This window comes from Melopsittacus undulatus, chromosome 4, assembly GCF_012275295.1.
Source record: "Melopsittacus undulatus isolate bMelUnd1 chromosome 4, bMelUnd1.mat.Z, whole genome shotgun sequence".
NCBI classification, from domain to species: domain Eukaryota; kingdom Metazoa; phylum Chordata; class Aves; order Psittaciformes; family Psittaculidae; genus Melopsittacus; species Melopsittacus undulatus.
Window position 1 is genome coordinate 62,424,560 of NC_047530.1, and position 20,850 is coordinate 62,445,409.

Sequence of the window (20,850 nt, forward strand, 5' to 3'; positions counted from 1 at the left end):
AATTTCACTTCATTAAGTGGTTGGGTCACAGGCAAAGGAATAATAGCAGTCAGAGACACAGGAGATTACTAGTTTGAATAATCGTAAATTGGTACCCACAGCATTCTCTTAAATATTGGAAAGAAGCTTCTGGCTGTCAAAGTCATCTCATTAATCAAAAAAGCCTATGAATGTGAACTTTAAAGTTAGACAAGATAAAATTATCTACATGAACAATATTTTACAGTGTGGAACAATGGATTCTAGTCACTATGGGAAACAGTGACACAATGGTAAAGATTCAGTTTTCTGTGTTGCTTTGCTCTTATTTGAGGTCACTTGTGATTATTCAGAGTCATCCACTCAGCAGTCGTACATTATGCATATAGGGCTTGTATGTGAAGAGATGACTAGAGCGCAGTTTATTATTTAGATATTAATTTGTCCTCTCATGTAAATTATTATTTCTTCTGCCAAGATACTCATTAAAGCTGTTGCAGTAGTTTTCTCCCAGAGGAAAAAAATTATAAGGTCTAATGAAAACAGATAACTGGTGTTTATTTCATATTCTTTCTTCTAAGTCTGGCCCAATGCTTATCAAAAACAACTGAAGAGTCCTACTCATTTCAGTAGGTTTCTGATCAAAGCACTAACCTCTAAAGAAAGCTGAGAGGAGTAATTTTTCCAGAATCTACCTCCACTTATGCTGAATAGAAAGAATGAAGTAGCATAAAAGACCCTGAAAAGCATCCTCAGTCTAAGTGTTTCAGAGTGTGCTGTAAAGGTACCCTTTGAAGAGCAAACTGGAAACTACATGGCCAGAGAGGCTGCATGCAGGGTGTTGCAGCTGCAGGGAGCTGCAAACAAATTAGCCAGGCCCCCAGAGCTATTTGAGTCATGGTGGAGAAACCCTTCAGCATTTTCTCTGAAACCTTACACAAAACACAGCAGTGGTATGGAGGGATGTTGCTGCTGCTCTCTTCTTAGCCAACCCCACTGCTACCTCTCTGTTTAAACCAGGGTGAAAATATCAATTATTTCTCTTTTGGCATCAAAGAGGACTCCTGGTATCGAGTTTGTCTCCTCAGCTTGGAAGTGTATCTGTAATAAAGAATTTTATTGACAAGCCTGGCTGGGAGAGAAAGGAAAGGTGCATTTCTATGATGTGTCTACTGGTCTGTGTCTATGATGCTTTGTTCTGAATTTCTCCTTGCACCCATTCTTGTCCTTAGATTATTCAATGAGAGAACCTTGTTGTAAAGATTCATCAGTAATTTATCATTGTTTCTATCTTATCCATACCATATGTGATATACATTATGTAACTAAGGGTGGCATAATTACTTAGATAAAGAATAATTCTGCAAACATTTACATATGTAAATTTAAAAGGGGGATTAGTATGAGTCCAATTAGTCATACTTTTCATACCATAGTTATCTTTATGGTACTGAACATTTACATCCATTTTTTAATTGTGGTCATTTTACTTAAAACATTGAAGGATTGATATTGCACCAAGCACATAGTTCTGACTTTTTTTCCCCCAAGGTTTCTCATTTCCTGTGGTAGTAATTCAAACAGTGATAAAAACAAGACATCTCTGTTTTTTTTAATTTATTACCACAATTATTCATCTGAGACAGGTTTTGAGCCTTCCCTAGCAATTGGATGGGAAAGCAAAGTTTAGGAGTGTATATACTGGTTTCCAAAGCTGCACAGACATGTAACGCAGAAGCAGGACTTGAGAAGCCATCAGTTTATTGAGCAATTAATCATCAGTTATTAAATGAAAGAGAAAATTCAATTTTGGTAAATTAATAATGCTTGGTAGTCATGGAGAAGGATCCAGGCCCCTGTGAAGTCTGGGAAAACTGCATAATATTCTAGTTCTTTTTAAAGTACTTTAATAAAACTGTTTAAAATTATTATTAAAATTATTATGCTTTTTGGTTGCTCTTAATCCACCGTGGGCTTTAGTACTGGAGTTTTGAATTAGAACACAGTAAGAATGCCAGAGAGATGTTTTGTTTTTCTGGTGTTACTGTTTTTTTGAGCAAGTGTAATTTTTCTGATAAATTTGTGGCATTTAGCTTATATGGCAACTATGCCTTGTGGTAGAGGGTGTTTGGAAGAGTATGTATGCATGTATGCATAGCTTTTACACAAATAAGACTATGTATCTGTAGTGGTTTTAAATGAGAACTGAGAATTGCAATGGCTATTTCTTTCCGTTTACTAAAGCCAAGAAAAACTATCCTCCCATTTTATAACTAGATGGTAAATGGGGTTGAAAATAATTTGCTTGGGTTTTGAAAGCTGATGAAAACTTGGTTTGCATTCACCACTACTCCCTAGGTGCAGCCTTTCAGCCAGTTCCACCCCACTGCACAGACCACCTGTCTGGACCATAATGTATCAGCTTCTCTAGGAGAAGGCTGTGGGAAACCATAGCAAAAGCCCTGGGGAAATCCAGTGGGCAATGCCCACCATTTACCCCACATCAATCAAACAGGTTACTTTATCATATAAGGCATTAGGTTTGTCAAGCACGATTTTGATGGTTGAATCCATGCTGGCTTTTCCCAAACATATGCTTCATTTGACCTGTGACAGTCCCCCAGGAAGATTTGTTCCATAACTTTCTGGGGCATTTCATGAAGTAAGACTGATGGGCTTGCAAGTTCCTGTATCCTCCTTTAAGCCCTTCTTGTACATGGGGGTGACACCAGCCTTCTAGTCTTTTGGGATGCCCCCAGTCTATGACTTCTCAAAGATTAAGGAGAGTGCCCTCCCAGCAATGTCAACTAGCTCTCTTAACACCCTTAGGTGGATATTGTCAGAGCTCATCAATCTGTAAGGGTCATCCTTATACATCAGCTCTTCCTTACTGATGGTGGATCTGTGTTTGCATTAACCTAGAGTTTTGTTTCCAAGGCCTGGGGCTCAACAGTGCAAAGGTGAAGAAAGTGTTCAGAATTTCTGCCATTTCATCATTGTTGGTTACTAATTCCCCTCCCCTGCTTAACAACAGGCCAATATTTTCCTTCTGCTTCTGCTTGTTTATGTACCTGAAGAACCCTTTCTTGCAGGTTTTGACATTCTGGCCATTTTCAGTTTGAGCTGAGCTTTTGCTTTTCTAACTGTATCTCTACACAGGCTGGTAAAGCTGTTGTAATTCCCAGAGGTTTTTAATCTGTTTTTCCATCTCTGGTATGCTTCTCTTTTTGTTTTGAGCGGACTCAGAAGCTCACAGTTAAGCTAAGGGGCTCCTGCTCCACTTACTTTCCTTCCCTTTAAAGGGGATGCACTGTTTTTGTGCTTCCAGGAGAGTGTTCTTAAAAATCTCCCAGCACTTGCTATCTCCTTTATCCTCCATGGAAGCTTCTCACAGAATCCCTCCCAGCTGAGCTCCGAGCAAGCTGAAGCTTGCTCTTATGAAATAGAAAACCTTTGTCTTAGTACTAACCTTCGGCATGCGCAGCCACATCCTGAAGTCTGCAATATTGTGAGCAGTGCAGCCAAGTCTCTCACTAACCGAGATATTATAAAGCAGGTTTTCTTGGTTTGTGAGTAGCAAGCCCATTAGTGCCTCATTCCTATTGGCACATCTGTCTTTCATTTTTAAAAGAGTAGTAAAATTGGTGGTGTAAAGGTTTTTAAAGCTGCTGTAGACTCTTCAGTCTGCCTGGGGAGGCAAGAGGAAAAAGGTGGTATAGAGAGGAAGAGTTTTATGTTTGTAGAGTTTTATCTATGGATGAGGGCAAATGGCTCCATTTGTCTCCAGGTTTGGAACAGAAGAAGTAGCTGGTGAGGATTTCAGAATGACTGGTTGGGTACTTGTAACTAATTTGGCAAATAAATCTTTCTCTGAAATAGGGAGTATGGAATAGCTAAGGGAAAGCTAAATAATAGCATTGAGTGTACTACAGCAGTCTTTTCACTTGACTGATAGTTTTTCTTCTTCAGTCATATAGCAGGTAAGTGAGTAATGTCTTGTGGTTGTTGAAAGGGGCAGGAAGAAGTTAGCTGACAGGGAGACAGCCAAGACATACATTTTAGAGAGAATTGCTGAATAGACTTAATGAAAAGAAATAGGAGACAATGGGAGGTTAGAGAAGGTGATGTTTGAGCATGGTATGTAGGCTGCTATGAGAGGCAGTTTGCACAGATCTCAGCCATGTGGTATATCATCTAACACAGCTAACTGAAGCAGTGAAATGTGCTCTCAAAGGGAAGGCAATAGTAAATCTTGTGGGGGAAATGACTTCTTGCCACTTGTCCCAGAAGTGTTGCCCTCCTCTGTTTTCTTATTCCTAAAGCCACAGAAGGAGATGAATACATGACCTATAGGCAGAATATAAACAAACTGTGTGGTCTAATGGTTTATATTATTTACAGGTAAGTGTATAACTTGACCAATAAATCCTACTTAGCATAGCTAGTAGCATACTAATACAATTCTGCTGTTCTAAATGATGCAGGTCCCTGAACACATGCAGCTGTGATTTGCCTACCTGTGTCAGGCTTAGATGCACAGCTTTTTATGCATGTATATATGTGTGTGTATCTATGTAAATGCACATACATAATACAAAGTTAGTTATTCCTGTACATTAAACTTGAGTAAATCTGCTCATATTTATTGAGGAACTTTATGATAAATCCATGTGTGAATTTTTCTGAGTCCTCTCTCTGTGGTGAGTATACAACTTTGTCTAAAATATCCTTGATTCTTGGAGCTAGATGTTCTGGGTGTTACTGGTGGCCTGGTTTTCTTCTCTCGCCTTTTCCTGTTTGTTTTATGTGCCCATCCCCAGATATCTGTGTGGGTACAGGTATATATGGGAGTATATCCACACAAATGTGCACATACACAAGCACACATGTATGTCATGGTGATTCTGGACTGTGGCTGGATAATTCTGTCTGTGAGCTTGAGATTCATAAAGGAAAATAATTCTGCACCTTCCAGTGTTGAACTGAAAACAAACCACAGTTTTAGGAGTAGCTGTAGGTGTGACACAATAGAATATAATTTGCAAGGGCAAATTTGCAGTGATTTCTAAGTAACAGTTTTGTTTTCAATTTTAATGTTGTAATGAAGAAAAGCCATAAAAGGAACGGATTTATGTGCATAGCCAAGAGTACATAATTTTAAAGTACTCTTCAAACCAAGATACCAAATGAGACAATGATAACAACGTGTTTCTGGTGAGGGCCTCTGGGACACTGATGGAGAATCTCCAAGCCTGTGGTTTCTTTTCTCTCTTCTGGAGCATAAAGCAGCAGATTCAGTGCATCCTTTGCTGCAATGAACACTTCTTGTGCTACTGAAGGCAAGAAAGGATCCAGGCTTTTAAAGCAAGGATTACTGTTGAAGGCCTTGAACAAAGACAAGCGACTTGAACTCCTTGTTCTGTCATGTGTTGTGATAGTTATCATGCACTTGCTTTCCAGCTGCAAACATGGTCTAATAGTACTACATTATTACTATTGTATTTTTTCTTTTCCATTCTTTTGAAAACCAGCCTGATTTGAACACCACATGTAGTCATGGTGTGCGGATTTTTCCCCTCCCCAGACCTCTGTTATATACTTTCTTATGTCAAGAAAGTAAAGCTGAAGATTTCTTTGCTTATGTTTGGTGTGCATTTATTTGCAATAGTCATTTGTAAGGACATGTTAACAGTTACTTTACTAAACAGTAACAGTTAACAGTTACTTTACTAAATCATATAGACTGACATTTAATATAATCTGAATCTATCAAATTTTTAGGATTTGAAGCAGTATTTGGGAGACAGAAGACTCCTGAGGATGCAGTCTTGTCTCCCATAACTTAAATGGAGCTAATATTAATCCCATATTACATTACTAATTCTTAAATCATATGGTTTCCATGGAATGCCATCTTTAGGGAGGGTTGTTTGTTTTTCTTGAACTGAGCTCTTCAGAGCTGAAGTAATTAGCTTTCTTTTCTCAGCCCTAAATTCGGAACAGAGCAATTTGGCTACTTAAATAGACTGAAAAATTAGTTCCTTTTCTTTTACAGTGAAGCTTTAGTAAATAATAGAGATTATGGTAGACAAACATATCACAATGGTAAAGGATTACCGCTTTTGTACTTAGTGCTTTAAAAAATTAGAACACCTTAATCTTTTGAAAACAATTTGGGCTCGGAAAAACAATTTGCATTGAAGCTGACAAGTTGCTTGCCAAGTTCCTGGAGATGTAATTTGGAACATCTGAGATATTAAACGTTGAATGCCTGAATTACTAATAGAAACAGGGACTCAATATTAACTAGTTCAGGTATGCTGTAAAGTGCATATTTTTGTGTCTTTTGCATAAAATTTAGGAGGCTGCTACTGTGTTTCTGTGTTGTCTCAGGGTAGAAGATGAGACATGAACTCCTGGTTTACATGATCCTGTCCTCTGAGAAGAGAGAGCACCATAACACATAAATATATATTCCATAATATCTTTTCATTGACTGATCATGCACTACCTTGAAATTGAATTGTGTGTAGTTTGGCTTGACCCTACTGTTGTGAGATGAATTCAGAATCTCACCATCATGTTTGGAAATATTTGTATTCTCAGACAGAATACATCTGTGATCCTACTAGTATCCATGTGTCTTTGTGCTAGTGTGGCCATGTGAGCTTAGCAGTTGAGATGCTTTGGTTTTTATACTCCTGAGGTACTTAAAATAGCACTTGAAATACAGCATGCATACTGTCTTATGATTCTGCTAAACTACCTGAACTTAAACTGCTTTCAACCAGCTAGACTACAGAAGTCTCTTTCTCTTGGTATTCAAACTTTCTTACTCTATTGACATTTCAGGGCTGTATCTTAGACTCTAATTGTTCATGGGTGCACAGATTGCTAGAGGTCAGACAGTAAAGCTCTAATAAGCCTCTAGTTTTTCAAACTGAAGAAGTTTCAAATAACAGCAAATTTTTATTTCTTGTTCTCTGAGTGCCTGACCTTATTTTCAATAGTAGTGACTTTCACCATAATTATGTTTCTGTTTTTGGAAGCCATCATCTTTTTAAACGTTCTCTAAATACCTCTGTATTTATCATACTTTGTTTCTATCATAGTTAATTCCTTCAATAATACTTGTCAGGATCGTTACTGATAATATTAAATACTCTGGTAAAGCTTTCAGTTACAAAGGGAGTAACTGCAGAGAAAATGGGCTAACTGAACACTCAAAATTTGGGGACAGCAGAAGAAATTGTGAAGCTTAGAACCTCATCTGTGCTTGGCTTCTTTTAACTCATGATTTCACTGTCTTACCAGATACTTTTTTTCTCTCTCTCTGGCTTTAAGATTTTAGATTTTGTCAAATGCACACTACCTCTGTGGGACTTTTTGATAGGTGAATGTTATTCTTCTTTACTCACCTTTGACCGCAGGTCCACTATGCCAGGAAGTCTTTTTTTCCTTTATTATACTTCCTCTGCATTACATGGATTCAGTATTTAGTATTTAATTTGCTTCTAGTAGTTTCAGATTTAGTCACTAAATCTGTTTAGTCACAGATTTAGTCAGGGCCAGCACTGAAAGTCTTACCTGAAAGACTCACCTAGGAAAGGTTCCTTCTAATGAGAATACTTTTCAGTGGTTACATTTACTGTTTGGTTTTTTTACCATGAGATTTTTTTTTGCCTATTCCTCTTCAATAGCTTCATTCTACTTTAATTTGTACTGTGCATCTCTCACCTATGAATAAATATTCCTTTAACTTTTCAGTAATAGTGAAGAAAGATAATTTTGTTTTTAATCTCCTTTCTTTTTTGCTTCAAGACCACATTTATTGTCCCAGCTTGCTGACCTCTTTCTTCTTTGCTTTCTGATGGCAGGCCAGTCAAACTGTCTCTCATGCAATTCAACAGTTCTTGGGGTTGTGTGAATCTCCAATCTTCTCAATTTTTATTTTCATCGACCACCTTTCCCCTCTCCCTCATTTGTGTTTTTTAATTTTCTATATGTTGTCCTCATCACCCATAAGTCTCAGCCCTTGTATTTTATATTCTTTGTGCTTGTGCAATTTATCTGTCTCTTTTTTTGCTTGCCTGTTTGCAATATTCAGCATTCCTTTTTCTCTATGCAGCTATCTTGCCCTATAATGCATTCTTTTTCTTGCCATCTGTGGTCACTCCTCTGTCTTGTCTTTGTGCTTACATGCTCCAGGTCTTTCTATTTGCAGGTATTTATATCTCCTACCATGTCAAATTAATATTTTGTCTTCTTTCCTGTGTGTTCTCCTAATAATTATTCAGAATTTCTCCCATGTGTAAATGCTTTTCTAGTCCTTAGCTCTTCTCTTCCATGTTTTCTATCAGGTGATAACATAATTTTCCATCAGGTCACCACTTAAGGATGTGTCTTTATTCTTTTTCAGCTAGCAACGTTTATTGCCACATTCTTTCATGTCTCTTGTAATAATGGATGTAACCCAGATGTAAAAATAGTCTATCTAGTGTAATATTTTTTCCCTCCTCTATGACATTTAACTCTCACAAACTGCATTTTGGCTTTCCAAGACACTGTCTTTTAAAAATCTTTCCTAGATGAAATCTTATCTAAAAAAACCTGATAGAAATCAGTGCTAAGAGTAGTGTACCACAAGTCAAACATGCTCAAATTTTAAGATTAAAAAACTGTTTAACTTCTTTTTTCCTCTGGATTTGTACAGAAACTCAGGTACATGGAAATTCTAACACAAATACCTGCTTTGTCTAAATTGTAACTCAGAAACAATGGGAAAAAATACAGTAGTTAAAATGCTAAAAATTACTTGTTTTCATGAACAGAATCAAGGCATAATCTGTAATGAATGCTGGTTACCCTGGAAGCGCAAGATAAGCTGTTGCCCCAGACAATGTAGAAAGGTTCATTCTCATAAACCCATTTGTCTATAACTTTGCAACACTATGTGAGCTCGTGTTAATTAGAAGTGTTTCAAAGGATAAAATTAGTATTTTAAAATAACTTTGCCATACTTTCCTGAATAACTTTATGCAAGCATTTAGGAAAATTAAGTATGTTGTCTAGTAAAATCTGCTGATTACTGTAATATATGTATTTAATGTCATTCTTGCTAGTAAAGGTAAAGCTGATAAACACTGCTAGTAATATGTATGGGTGCCCCAACGCATCTCTGCAAGCTTTGAGAAAGTGTGGGTACAAAACATAGAGGTTTTGACCCAAATGGTGAATATTTGAAAAGCTGCTTTGGAAGAAAAATCTGTGAACAAAATGTAGACTTATCTCCAATTCCCACTAGTGTGTGAAGTATATGTACACTGCTCTAGGTGATGTTTGCCTTTGCTTACCTTTCTTTAGCCCATCAGACTTTGCATAAAGTCATTAAGACTGTAGACATACAGAGGGTGAGTTAGTCCTTCCATTACCACTGTTACTGCTCTCCAAAGGTTTCTCTACTCCTAGAGCAGCCTGAAAGTGTTATCATTTGGCAAGTACACAGAAGCCAAGTATCCTCATGCAGTATAAACAAAGGCAAATACTCTTTCATTTTGGCAAATCTGATCTGGAAGAGTCTTCTGATTTGAGATGGTTAAGGTGAACTTTATGCTATTCTTTAGAGCTCACACAGCCCCTGAAGCTGCCTGTGCATGTAAAATGAGCTGACTGACAAGAAGGTGCTCAGACCTGTAAGGATTTTGTCTTATTTATGTATTTATTTTGCAATTTAAAATAAGGGTGCTGTAGTCAGAAAAAGATTGGATTGAAAGTGATTGTTTGAGGCTGAGGTAAGAACAGTGGTGTCAGCTTTTGTTTAAAACCATGATTTTTAAGGAATATAAGAGAAATGTATGTGGACAGAAGAGATGGATAATGGACAGGGTAAACTTTGATATGGATATACCTGTCCAAGTTCATAGAGTTTAAAATCCTATGTAAAATAACAGCCTTGCAGTGTGATTAGTAACTTTGTGCCAGAGGCAATCAATCACTATTAAAACTGTAAGTTCAAGAAAATCAAAGCAGTTTCTTCATCCTCTAGCTGGTTCTTTCAGCAAAAGGTTTATGTGGTACATGATTTTGGGAGCGTCAACTATCATGCTGTCAACACAAAACATACTTCTTTTAAAAAAGGAAATTAAGAATGTATATGTTGTGTTTTCACTGTTTGGTGTTGTGTGCATGTTATAAAGCTAAGAAGTTTGCACCTTTCTTTAATGATATAGTTACCAATTGCTGCTTATACTTACAAAAAAGATCAAAATCTTTGCAAACTCAATAAATTTATATTCAGCTTCCAGTGCAAGCTAAAGTTGGAGCTGAAGCTATTGTTTCTGAGTAGAGCTGAGAAAGCACAGTGCATGAGGCTTGTGGTACATGCTGAAATATGTTATACTCTGACAGTGAAACAGCTGCTCATTATGAGAATAAAGAGCAATCATCCATGCTGAAAATAGGTTTATTTACCTGGGTTCTATGACTGAAAAGGTATTTTCAACCATCACACCTATGTCTAGTCAAACCCATGTAGGCATTCTAAGCAAACAGACAACTTAAACTGCCAAATTATTCCGGTGGCAATTTCTTCTCTTAATGGGAGACAGGATAAGAACCGAAATAAATGAACTAAAAAAAACCCCAAGCTCCAACTGCTGTCCAGTTCTGATGAAGTTTAGTTTGTTCTCTGGAGTTTGGCTCTTTCAGGAGTACAGCTCCCAAAGCATTAAAAAAGTGTGTCTAAAAAGCTACTTTCTTAATAGAATATAGATGTACAAACCTGTTATCTTCAAAATTAAATTCAGTGTCTAAGTGAACAAAATTTAGTTCTTTCAAAGATTTAATTGGGTCTTCAAAATCAACTCAGTGTGTGTCTGAGAGTTTGTGTTCTTTAGTTTACATTAGATTTCTGTCATTACGGAAATGTTGCTTTCTGACAGGTGTGCAATTATCCAGTGTTGCCACTGTGCCACATAGTTAAATGGTCAACAGTTACCATGTTTATAAATAGTATGTGACATTTGAGCTTGGAAAAGTAAATTCTTACAGAATGCATTTGGAAGAGTTCCATATACAGTACTTTAATGCATCATTCAGTGGAACATGCATTAAACGGAACAGCAGTACAGATTGAATATAATAAGCATTACTTATAGAATAGGAATAAGATTAAAAGAAATCCCAAGACATTACATCTTAATGATTAAGGCTAAAACAATAGGCAATGTTATATATAACAGTAGTTACTCAAGAACATTACAGCCATGCAGCCAGAAGTTGCAGTGTATAGTTCCTCTTCTACTCTTCTTTATGATTTTCTTCATTTCAAATGTCTCTCTTGATTAACATTAAACTTATACATATGTTTTCTTCAGTGTAGTTTTTGCCTGATTACCTGTGCCCTAGGCATACTAGCAACTAGCATGTTGCAACTAGTGCAGTACAAACTTTAAAACATTATTAGTATATATCAGCTTGGATTATTATCAAATCATATTGTGCAAAATGTTATATACATCTTCTAATTAGCAGTCATCAACTGGAGGGGTGTGTGCTAAAATCTGAAGTTTTGGGTCATATTTACTCCTGTTTGCATGAAATGTCTTATCAGCAACTGAAAACAGAATTCAGTTGTGGACGGTATTTGGGACTTTGCTCTAGGATGTTGGGGTTTTTTTCTCTCGCCTTCCCCTTTTTTTCCCCTCTCCCCTTCCCCACATTTTTATCCTTACCCCTCATCTTTTTTTCTTAATTAGGTTATTTAGCTTGTGGAGGAACTGAGAGCTCAGGAAAAGACCCTCTCATATGATTTGGACAGACACCATAAATGAAATGTTACAGTTTTTGGGGAGATAGCCCAGACTAATGGCTAGACTTCTGAGCAGGAGAACACAGATATCTGTATGACTGATTTGGCCTAGCTTTTGTGGGAGTTTCCAGCTGAATATGCCAAGTTTACACGCTTATACTACTGAAGGAGCCCAGAATAATTAAAATACCATCTAATCTCATGATAGCCCCTCAATAATTAATTGTGCTTTATCAGTAGCATTGAGGGAAGAATAGCTTTTCTTAGCAATGTAGCTCTGCAGAAGAGTAACAAGGAAATATCAGGCCTCACGTTTTGATGTAACAGTGCATGATAACATGAAAAACTGTCCCAACTGAGTGAGGTTCTTTAGTAATATGTTTATAGAGTGTAGATGAAAAATGAATACAATGAATTATCAAGAAATGTGGATTTCAAAAGCATGCTATACTTGTGGTTCATGAATGATTTTAATGAAGCTAATATGTACTGAGTTTTGGAATTGCCAGCTTATGTTGTAAGGTAGGGAAGTTAACTGTATGATTGACATGAGGTAGTGATCACTCAAAGACAGCCAGTGAGACTGTTAGGTGGGTTTTTTTGTTTTAATGTGTGTGTGTGCACATTTCTAGGAATATGTTCTGAAAAAAGGAAAAACATAGAATTTATGGCAAAAAGTTTTTGTTAAAAGTACAAATTTTTCATGGAGAATGATGTTCAGTAAGAAAGGGTCAGTTTCAGTATCTTCTATCTTATTTGTATCTGTGACATACACAAAGCTTCTAAGATAAACAGGTGCACTTTGATAGTGTATAATTAATTACTTTTGGATGTACTGCATTGGAAACTTGGTCTAAATCTCTTCTTTGGGATGTAAACCAGGTTCCTGATTCCTGGTTTTCCTGGACATTTAAGTCAAGAAAAAAGCCATTTTTAAGAAATACAGGTCCAACTTCTGCAGTGAAACCCAGCAGCTGGAGCTAGGTTTGGCTCAGGCTTCCAAAAGGGTATGAGGAAGGCAGTGACTTTTTCTTTTTTCCTATTGCTGTTTTATTGGTTCTAAAGAATTTTCCTTACTTTTTGTGGAGTGAAGACTAATTAAATCATTTCTCCAATGATGTGAAGTGGGAAAAGAGCTACTTTTAGAAGCAGGTCACTGGCTATAACCTTGCTTGGGACAGTAAGAACTGGAGACAGTAAAGCGAGCAGGTAATTAATTGTAAGGATTGAGACTGATCCTTTATGAAAGATTTGCAGAGATGAGATTTGCTTCCCCAAGCCCTTTACTTACACCTTCAATATCAATAATTTAAAGACAAATAAACCCACAGAAAAAAAAGAATATTACATAGTAGTAAAGCTGACCTTGAGTATTTCCATCCTCATCCTGCACCACCGGGGTCTCTAAAAAGAACTTGGGTCTGCTGAAGGCTTGCTCACTGCTGCTTGCTCTGTGCCTGGTTTTCTGTTATAAGCATCCTGCGGGCTGATTGTTGGCAGTCTGTCTGGTTGCAGGGGTCTTCAGTAGGGTTGCAAGCTGGACTAGAACTGCATAGGAGGAGCTTTGTAAATGGGGCCTGGTTCCCGGAGCTGTGGTCTTGAGATGATTGTGTGTATCTGCTATTGCCTCCACAGAGCATTCCATGCTGCAGGTGTATCTGTTCTCTGCTGCCACCTGTACTTAGTCATTGGTTTGCAGCAGCTTTGATTTTGTGCTCTTTCAGTATCTCTTAGGATGTTCTTCCCAAGTTATTTTCTAACTGTGAACTTCCCAGTCTGTGCTCTCTTTCTTTCCTGTTGGCTTTTTTTTTTTTTTTCCTTCTGAAAAGCTATGGTGCTCTTTATCCTCAATGTTAAGGTAGGGGATGTGCAAGTAATACCCTTTACTAGTTTGATGTCTCTCCTAGCAAAACCCTCTGGTGGTTCTTTTATGATTTCAGGGTGGCAGCACTTGTTTCCAAAAATGTCAATACAACAGGACCATCTGTGTTTGCCATCTGCAATATATTTCTTTCTAGGATCCCAGGGTTAGTTATGGGGCTTCCAGACATTCCTACTGCCTGTCCCCTGAGTACAAAGAAGACAACAGGTTTGTAACTATAACACAGATGTGTGTAAGTCTAAACTCTTCAGCACATGCTGCTGTCACTGAATACAGTTTGCCTGTGTCTGAACACACACCAGCTTCTCTCTAAGTTGTGTCCAGCCACAGATCCTTACATTCCTTTCTATACAGCCTGCTTTTTGCTGTTTATACTGAGGTGCTGACCCTAGCAAAGCAGCCAGATATTGTGGAAAAGAGCCTTACCTGTAACTAGCTAGCCATTACACACTTGGAAGTGCTTTCAGTTTCAGATGTTTTGAGAAAGTCAGGAAAGGGTTGTGTGGATTGGGTTTTTTTTCCCCTGCAGAATTGCTTCATTTCTGTAACAATATTTATTGCTTACTTTCCTAACTTCTTTTAAACCTGCAACTGCCATTAAATGAAATAACAAATGAAGTTACTTATTCATAAAGGCAGTGTATATACTTGTTCTCCACTGTATTCCAACAAAATAAGGTTGTCATGGATTATTGCCAGTAAATTATTTAAAGTTATATATTTAAAAGTAAACAAAGACATATACATGAACATATCTGAATTTTTAATGAAGCATCTTGTTATTTTCATTTATTATTGTTGGTATGAGTTCTGAAATCTTAATACTCGTATTTTGATTTTCAGTGTCATTTCTATTGCAGGCTTTTTCTACTGAGTAATTGTAAAGTTTTCTACATTCACTGCTCCCCTTTCCATCTTTTCAAACTGGCCCAATTCTGAAAATATCATGCATATGTTGTCATTGATGGTGGTCCACTGACTGAATTCTAATTCTTTTGTCTGGGTTCTGTGTTTTAACATTTGGCTGTTGAAATGTAATTGGGGAAGAAGAAGGGCAAGCAGTCTCAAAGCTTTCTCTCAGCCAGAGTGATCACACAAAATCCTACTTTCTTTAATATAGGGTACATTTATGAAATAAACTGTAATTGATCCTTTAAGACTTTTCATTGACATTTTTCTTCTTTTTGAATGGATGGAGACACAAGCTTAAAGAAATAGTAAGATCTTGAACAGTTTGAATAATTAAAAAACTAATTAAAAATGGGTGACCATAATCTCCTAAGTGCTGATACCTTTTCCTCTTCAAAGAAAAGGAAACCCCGTAAGTTACAAACATGTTATCTCTTTCTTATTCTGAGAATTCTGAATACATTTTCTTGCTTTTCATGCTGCTTAACTTCAATGAGCCTCTGGCAATACACGTGCAATACACCAGTGCTGTAAGAAGGTTGAAAACTCTGAGATGCATCTTTCAGTATTTCATTTTAGGATTCTTTAGGACAGCAGTCTGTAAATATGATACAAAGTCTGAACCACAAAATACAAGAATTATTTGGTTTGTCTCAGCATGTCTTGGTTTATAATAGTGCTTCATGCACAGAAGATATTTAGGGACACCTAAACTTGCCTATCTATAGTTATGTTTCTAAATACATTTCAGGCTTTTACAATGTAGAGCCATTGACTTCTGTAGGAGGTGCTGAATAGTCTAGCACTCTGATGACTAAAGATAAACTCTTAGCAACCTAAATTTAGGCACCTTATTTTAAAAACTTTGGCCCAGATTTGTGAACCCAGAAGAATGAGTCATAATAATTCATTTCAAATTCCCTGGCTCCCCAGACTTAGCATTTATTCATACAAATTGCTCACTGTTGCAGATAAATCACAAAAGATGGCCGGTGCAATAAATCTGCACCTGAGCATTATTTAGTTCTGCTTTGTTAATGTTGGCAGCACTTTGCTTTTCCTCTATATGTTACAGCTCCTGGCTATTTTGACTTTGTCTGAATATGATAGAGGGATAAATAGGGAGAAAATGTACAAGTTTTTGCCCTCATTTTGATTACTGCTAGCCTTCCTAATAGTTGCCATTCTTCAGTTAGGTGGTCACTGCCAGCATAAAAGAAATACAAGGGAGACAATTACCAAGGGAGAAGATTTTGCATGTCATGCCTAAGAGAGGATTATCATATCAGATGTGTTGTTCATCTCTGTTGACACCAGCAATAGTTAATTTCCCATAATGCTGTTAGGAAGATGATGATAAATCCTGTGCCCTGTGTTGATTTTTCTCTTTTGACTTCTTTGTGATTTCTCTTTAAGGATTTTTGTCTCTTTAAAGGAGTACACCCTGTGGACATGACAAGTAGATTGAGGTGTGTGTGTTGCCCATGATTTTCTCTTAGGTTTTCATGGGCCACACAACTGCTTAGGGTTTTAAAATACAATTGCTTAGACAAGTAATTTATATTCATTTTTTTAACACAGTATAAATTAAGAATATATTTTTTTAATGTTGGCTATTGAGCCAGGTTTTGGTTTGGTTTGGTTTTGTTGTTTTGGGGTTTTTTTCTAGGAACAGGTAACAATACTCCCTTTGCCTATGTTAAGGATGGATAACCTTTTTCACCGCAGCTTTGTAAGTCATGGGTGTTTATTCTAAACCAGTCAGTGTCATCAGAGAAGGTGATTCATCCCACCTGATGCTAAATATCTGAGAGGCTTATTATGAAAATGCCTTCTGGAGAGGAAGGTGATTGATGATGTTCCTGCCCAATCCAGTACCACAGTCTACAGCGCCCCTCTGTACCTGTGTAATTGTTTTGAGGCCACACACAATGAGCAGGGTGTGGAAATTACCTTCGTTAAAAAACAGTGACTGGAAGTATTTTGTTAATTTGTATGTTTGTTTGTTTGTTTTAACTGGGTTAACTTCCATGTATAACACAGGGATAAGAATATCTTTTCAATATATAAGGGCTTATTGTCACAGAAGAAAGAAGTGGTTGTCAGGCAGAGACATTCAGAACTTTGTGTAGTGAACTGCCTCTTGAAATACATGTGTGCACTGGGATTGTCCTGATTTATTAGGTGAGATGAATCCACAGTAGTTGTTTAATTGTGTGTTAAGCAGGACATTAGCAATATTGTTATCACTGTAGTGTACACCTCTTGATGCTTGATATTGCTTTGTTATACTATAAAGCATCTTGAAGTGAGCTTATCTGTGTCAAACAAAGGGGTTATAAACTTCTAATGTATATTGTCAAATCTTTCCACTAAGGTCTTCAGTACTAGTAGTGCTGTCTATACTAGCAGCCTTTCCCAGTTTTAGCATCTTAGTGAACCATAAGGGTTATATATGTATGGATAAATATACTGCCCAATGAGATGGGATGTTCCTTTATAATAGTGATTATCTGAGTCCACACCAGGAAGCCAGAAAATGTATCTATGCAAATAATAACTTTGTCTTGGGTTTTATATAAACATGAAGAGAGGATGACTCATATGAACTTCACTTCACTTGAGTGTCTGAGTAGTGTTTTGCATGAAATAGGTTATCTAACAGTTAAACTATCAGAGTTGTAATGAGGCTGAGACAGTATATTTTGGGAGGCATATTGAAAAGCAACCCAGCCTATTCGGATGCATTACATATATCATGTGGAAGTTAAATCTCATGTTCTGTGTGTAGTTGTTCATCATAGGGTTCCTTATCATGTTGATGTACCACCCTCCTCCAGTATACTTTTGTGGTACATCTAGGGAATATCTTCATGATCAAGGTAGTTTGGTTTATGTACTAAAGTCAGAGAAATGTGACTAGCACCAATAGGATGCTTCCACGAAGAAGCAGTGGAAGAGATGAAAGGAACTACGCTGAAACAATGCCAATAGCAACGAAAGCAAGCAAAATGAGCTTTATAGTAATTTTAATATAAGTTCTTTCTGGAATATGTTTCACGTGTTTAATTTTTATTATTATATCTCTTTTTATTTTTGTAGGCTGTAGAAACCAACCTTGCATCAAAGGATAGTCACTGGGTCTATGTAAATGAGGTAAGAAAATCAAAAAAGATAACGTAGCTTGGTACATTCACTCATCCCTGTCTTTTGTTTCATGTGTTTGACACACCAAACTGAACATATACTTAGCATATTTGCTCTTTGGTACAAGATGCAAACTCTGTGGTGTCATTGCTTGCCTGTCTCAGTTGAATTGGCATATGTTGAATACCAAAGGTCAAAATAAAGCTTCCAGAATACCTCACAGCAGCTGGGAGGCTATTTTTAACTTCATTCTGACCCTACTACATCACTTCCTATTTAGGAAGCAGATAATATCTCAAAAGAAACCTCAAATACATGCATCCATATCTGGCAGAATCTCACCCTTCACTGCTATGAAAGCCTGCACTCAGATACAAGGAGAGGAAAGAGCACTCAAGCTAGTTGCAAGCTTAGCTTGTTCGAATATGCATTTACATGATACAGAGGTTTTCTTTAGCGCAGAATTGTGTTGGTGTTTGGCCAGGATCCAGGATAGCATAGATTTGTAGTATTTCCTCTCTGCAGCAAATGGTGTTCTGCCCTGCTACTATGATTATTTTACCTTAGTTCCATGATGCCATAACGGGCATCAGTGCAGACTCATATTTAAAAAGCAATGGAAACCTTGAAATGTTTTACCATATATAATAATTGATAAATCACTGATTGTTCAGGAAAAATGGCACTATTTTATATATTTCTGGTTTTAATAGTAATTTGTTAAAAGAGTAAAATATCTGAGTTAAAAACTGATCACTGTTTTATTTTCGTATTATGAATGCATGGCCTCTAATTTAATAACCAATTCCTTTTTTAATTTCTCATTCCTTTATTTTCATCTAGCTAATAATTTTGGATAGGCTACTTTTACTAGTAACTATAAATTGTATTGTGTGTCATTAGAAAGGCTCTGTAATTATATAGGGGTTGGGGAAAGTAAGTGAAATCTCTGCTTATAAAGGCTTTATAAATTCTTTCTAGTCCTCATTACATTTAAGTAACTCCTGATTTGTCAGCTGTAGTAATGTCCTGCTACAAAATATTAGCAAGATGCCCAAAGACTCAGTGTTTATATTCACATGAAGATAATACAGTTCATATTTCCCTAACCACTTACAGAGAAGGAATGTTTGTGAATTTATTCATGCTGTTATTTTTCAAATATTAAAACTTACTTCCTGAAGTCTGAATATGTAACATCACAAATAAAAACCTTCAGCAGTCATGCACAAACATGTGCATGCTTACACAAACACATCATACAGCGTGTCAAGTCTGCTTTCATTTGGGGAACTTTTAGTTCTTTTTCTTTTCTGCCTAGAGACTGGGTAGAGAAGCTATGGTAGCAAAATGTGAATCTAAAATACAAGTTTTGAGCAAAAAATATTAGTGCCATACTCAAATTCAAACTGGCAAATACAGAAATTTTTCAAATTCATGAAACGTTAGAGAATTCTTTTCAGGCAAAAAGAGGAGGAAATGTTTTGATTATCCTTTTTTTAACAGAAAAGTGTTGGTCTTCTTGTGCTTAAAGCTACTGTGTTATGCATCTACACGGATGTATATGTAAAAAGATGGAGGTTCCTTAGGTTTGCGTCTTACTTAATAGTGTGCATATCCCCATGCTAGCAAGAGGACAGAGTAATCGTGCTTTTCTATATATATATTTCTAGTTTGTATCAGTGAGAACTACATGCATACTTGATGGAAAATATGTTATACCTTAGCTGGACGTTGATTGGAGCTGTAGTTTGCAGAACGGAATTAACTTTTTATTCCTAACAGTCAAACCAGCTTTTTGATGCAATTCCACATGAATAGGAAGCCAGATGTAGTCCATTCTGTAAGTGGACCAAATACTTAGCTAGTTGTTTTTTTTTCTCCCAGGCAGATTGAGGATCTTATACTTTTCACCCTGTGGTCTGTGTGACCTCATGATCCCATTGAAAGGAAAGAGAGGTACAGGGCTAACTGACCTTGAAAGGCGCAGTAGCAAGAACACAACATAGTGACAATTATTTCCATTGACATTCTCTGTATGAAGAACATTGGGTTGTAAGCAGGTTCTTTAGGCCTTTCTCACTTCAGGGAACCATTTAAGGGCCTGGTACAGGTTTGACTGCTGAGGTCTATTGATCTTGAACACCTCTCAGTCTTCTCTGTCTCTCACCTCTTGTCAAACCAATGAGAATTTGAACCTTGGACCAACCATGCTATAATAAGAATTACTATATAGCATGGTGTTATTTAAATAAGAGATTGTGTTATTTTCTTACTTGAATTAAATCCACTTTACTCTCTCTGTATTGACAATCCAATAAATATTTGGGTTAGGTTTTTTTGGGTTTTTTCTTTGTTTAGTTTGTTGGGTTTTTTTTTTTGCCTTTATGCTTCTGTCCCATAGGGCAGGATAGGGGTTAAGTTTTAGAGTTCAAAATTATTTTATCATTTTAATGTTATTAGGTAAGCAACACCACCAAGCTTGTGATGAGAGAACTTAAACTCTATGGCTGGTAAGCTTATTACAGAAAATGAGCTTACTACAGCTGTACTGTCAAGATTCTGTATTTGCTAGTCTCCAGTAAACCAAGTCTCTGTGCTGTTATCTATTCAGTTTGGATACCATCAGAGGTACAAAAAGACTGAATCATCTTTAGAAAAAATGTAGTGACTTGGGAGTTGGATTCATTGTATGGCATTGGAAGGTTGAAACATTACATGGCAAGTCTTTTAGGATAACATGGGTCTTTACAGGCAATATTATGCCCTTATATGTCCTCTTTGAAGCCAGATTCATAAAACCCTTACTGTTTTAAAAGTACCTACTTTCTCATTTCAGACAGTTTATGTTTCAGACTTGCAGAACTGTCAAAAGTAGTGGAGATTTGAGGGGGAAGAAAAAAAGACATGTATTTCTAATCACCCTCCCCCATTTAGGTTCATATTTATCATCTTCATTTCTATTCATCTAGAAATACTGAATCATTCTTAGCATTTGTTTTAGGTAGTAATTCTACCTGAATTCTGGCTTAATTCTGAATTCAGGTGCTGTAGCAGGACCAGAAAAAGGGCAAAAAAGCTGGTGAAGGATCTGGAGGATAAGTCTTACGATGAGCAGCTGAGG

At 36.8% G+C, this 20,850-nt stretch overlaps 1 protein-coding gene across 1 annotated transcript in view; it reads left to right on the forward strand.

The window, feature by feature from the left end:
* The window catches only part of GRID1 (glutamate ionotropic receptor delta type subunit 1), a 519,712-nt gene that overhangs the window by 383,261 nt on the left and 115,601 nt on the right, over positions 1-20,850 (forward strand). Inside the window, exon 5 of the mRNA XM_034062148.1 lies at positions 17,682-17,735. Within this exon, the coding sequence (XP_033918039.1) occupies positions 17,682-17,735 (54 nt within the window). The remainder of the gene's footprint in view (positions 1-17,681; positions 17,736-20,850) is intronic.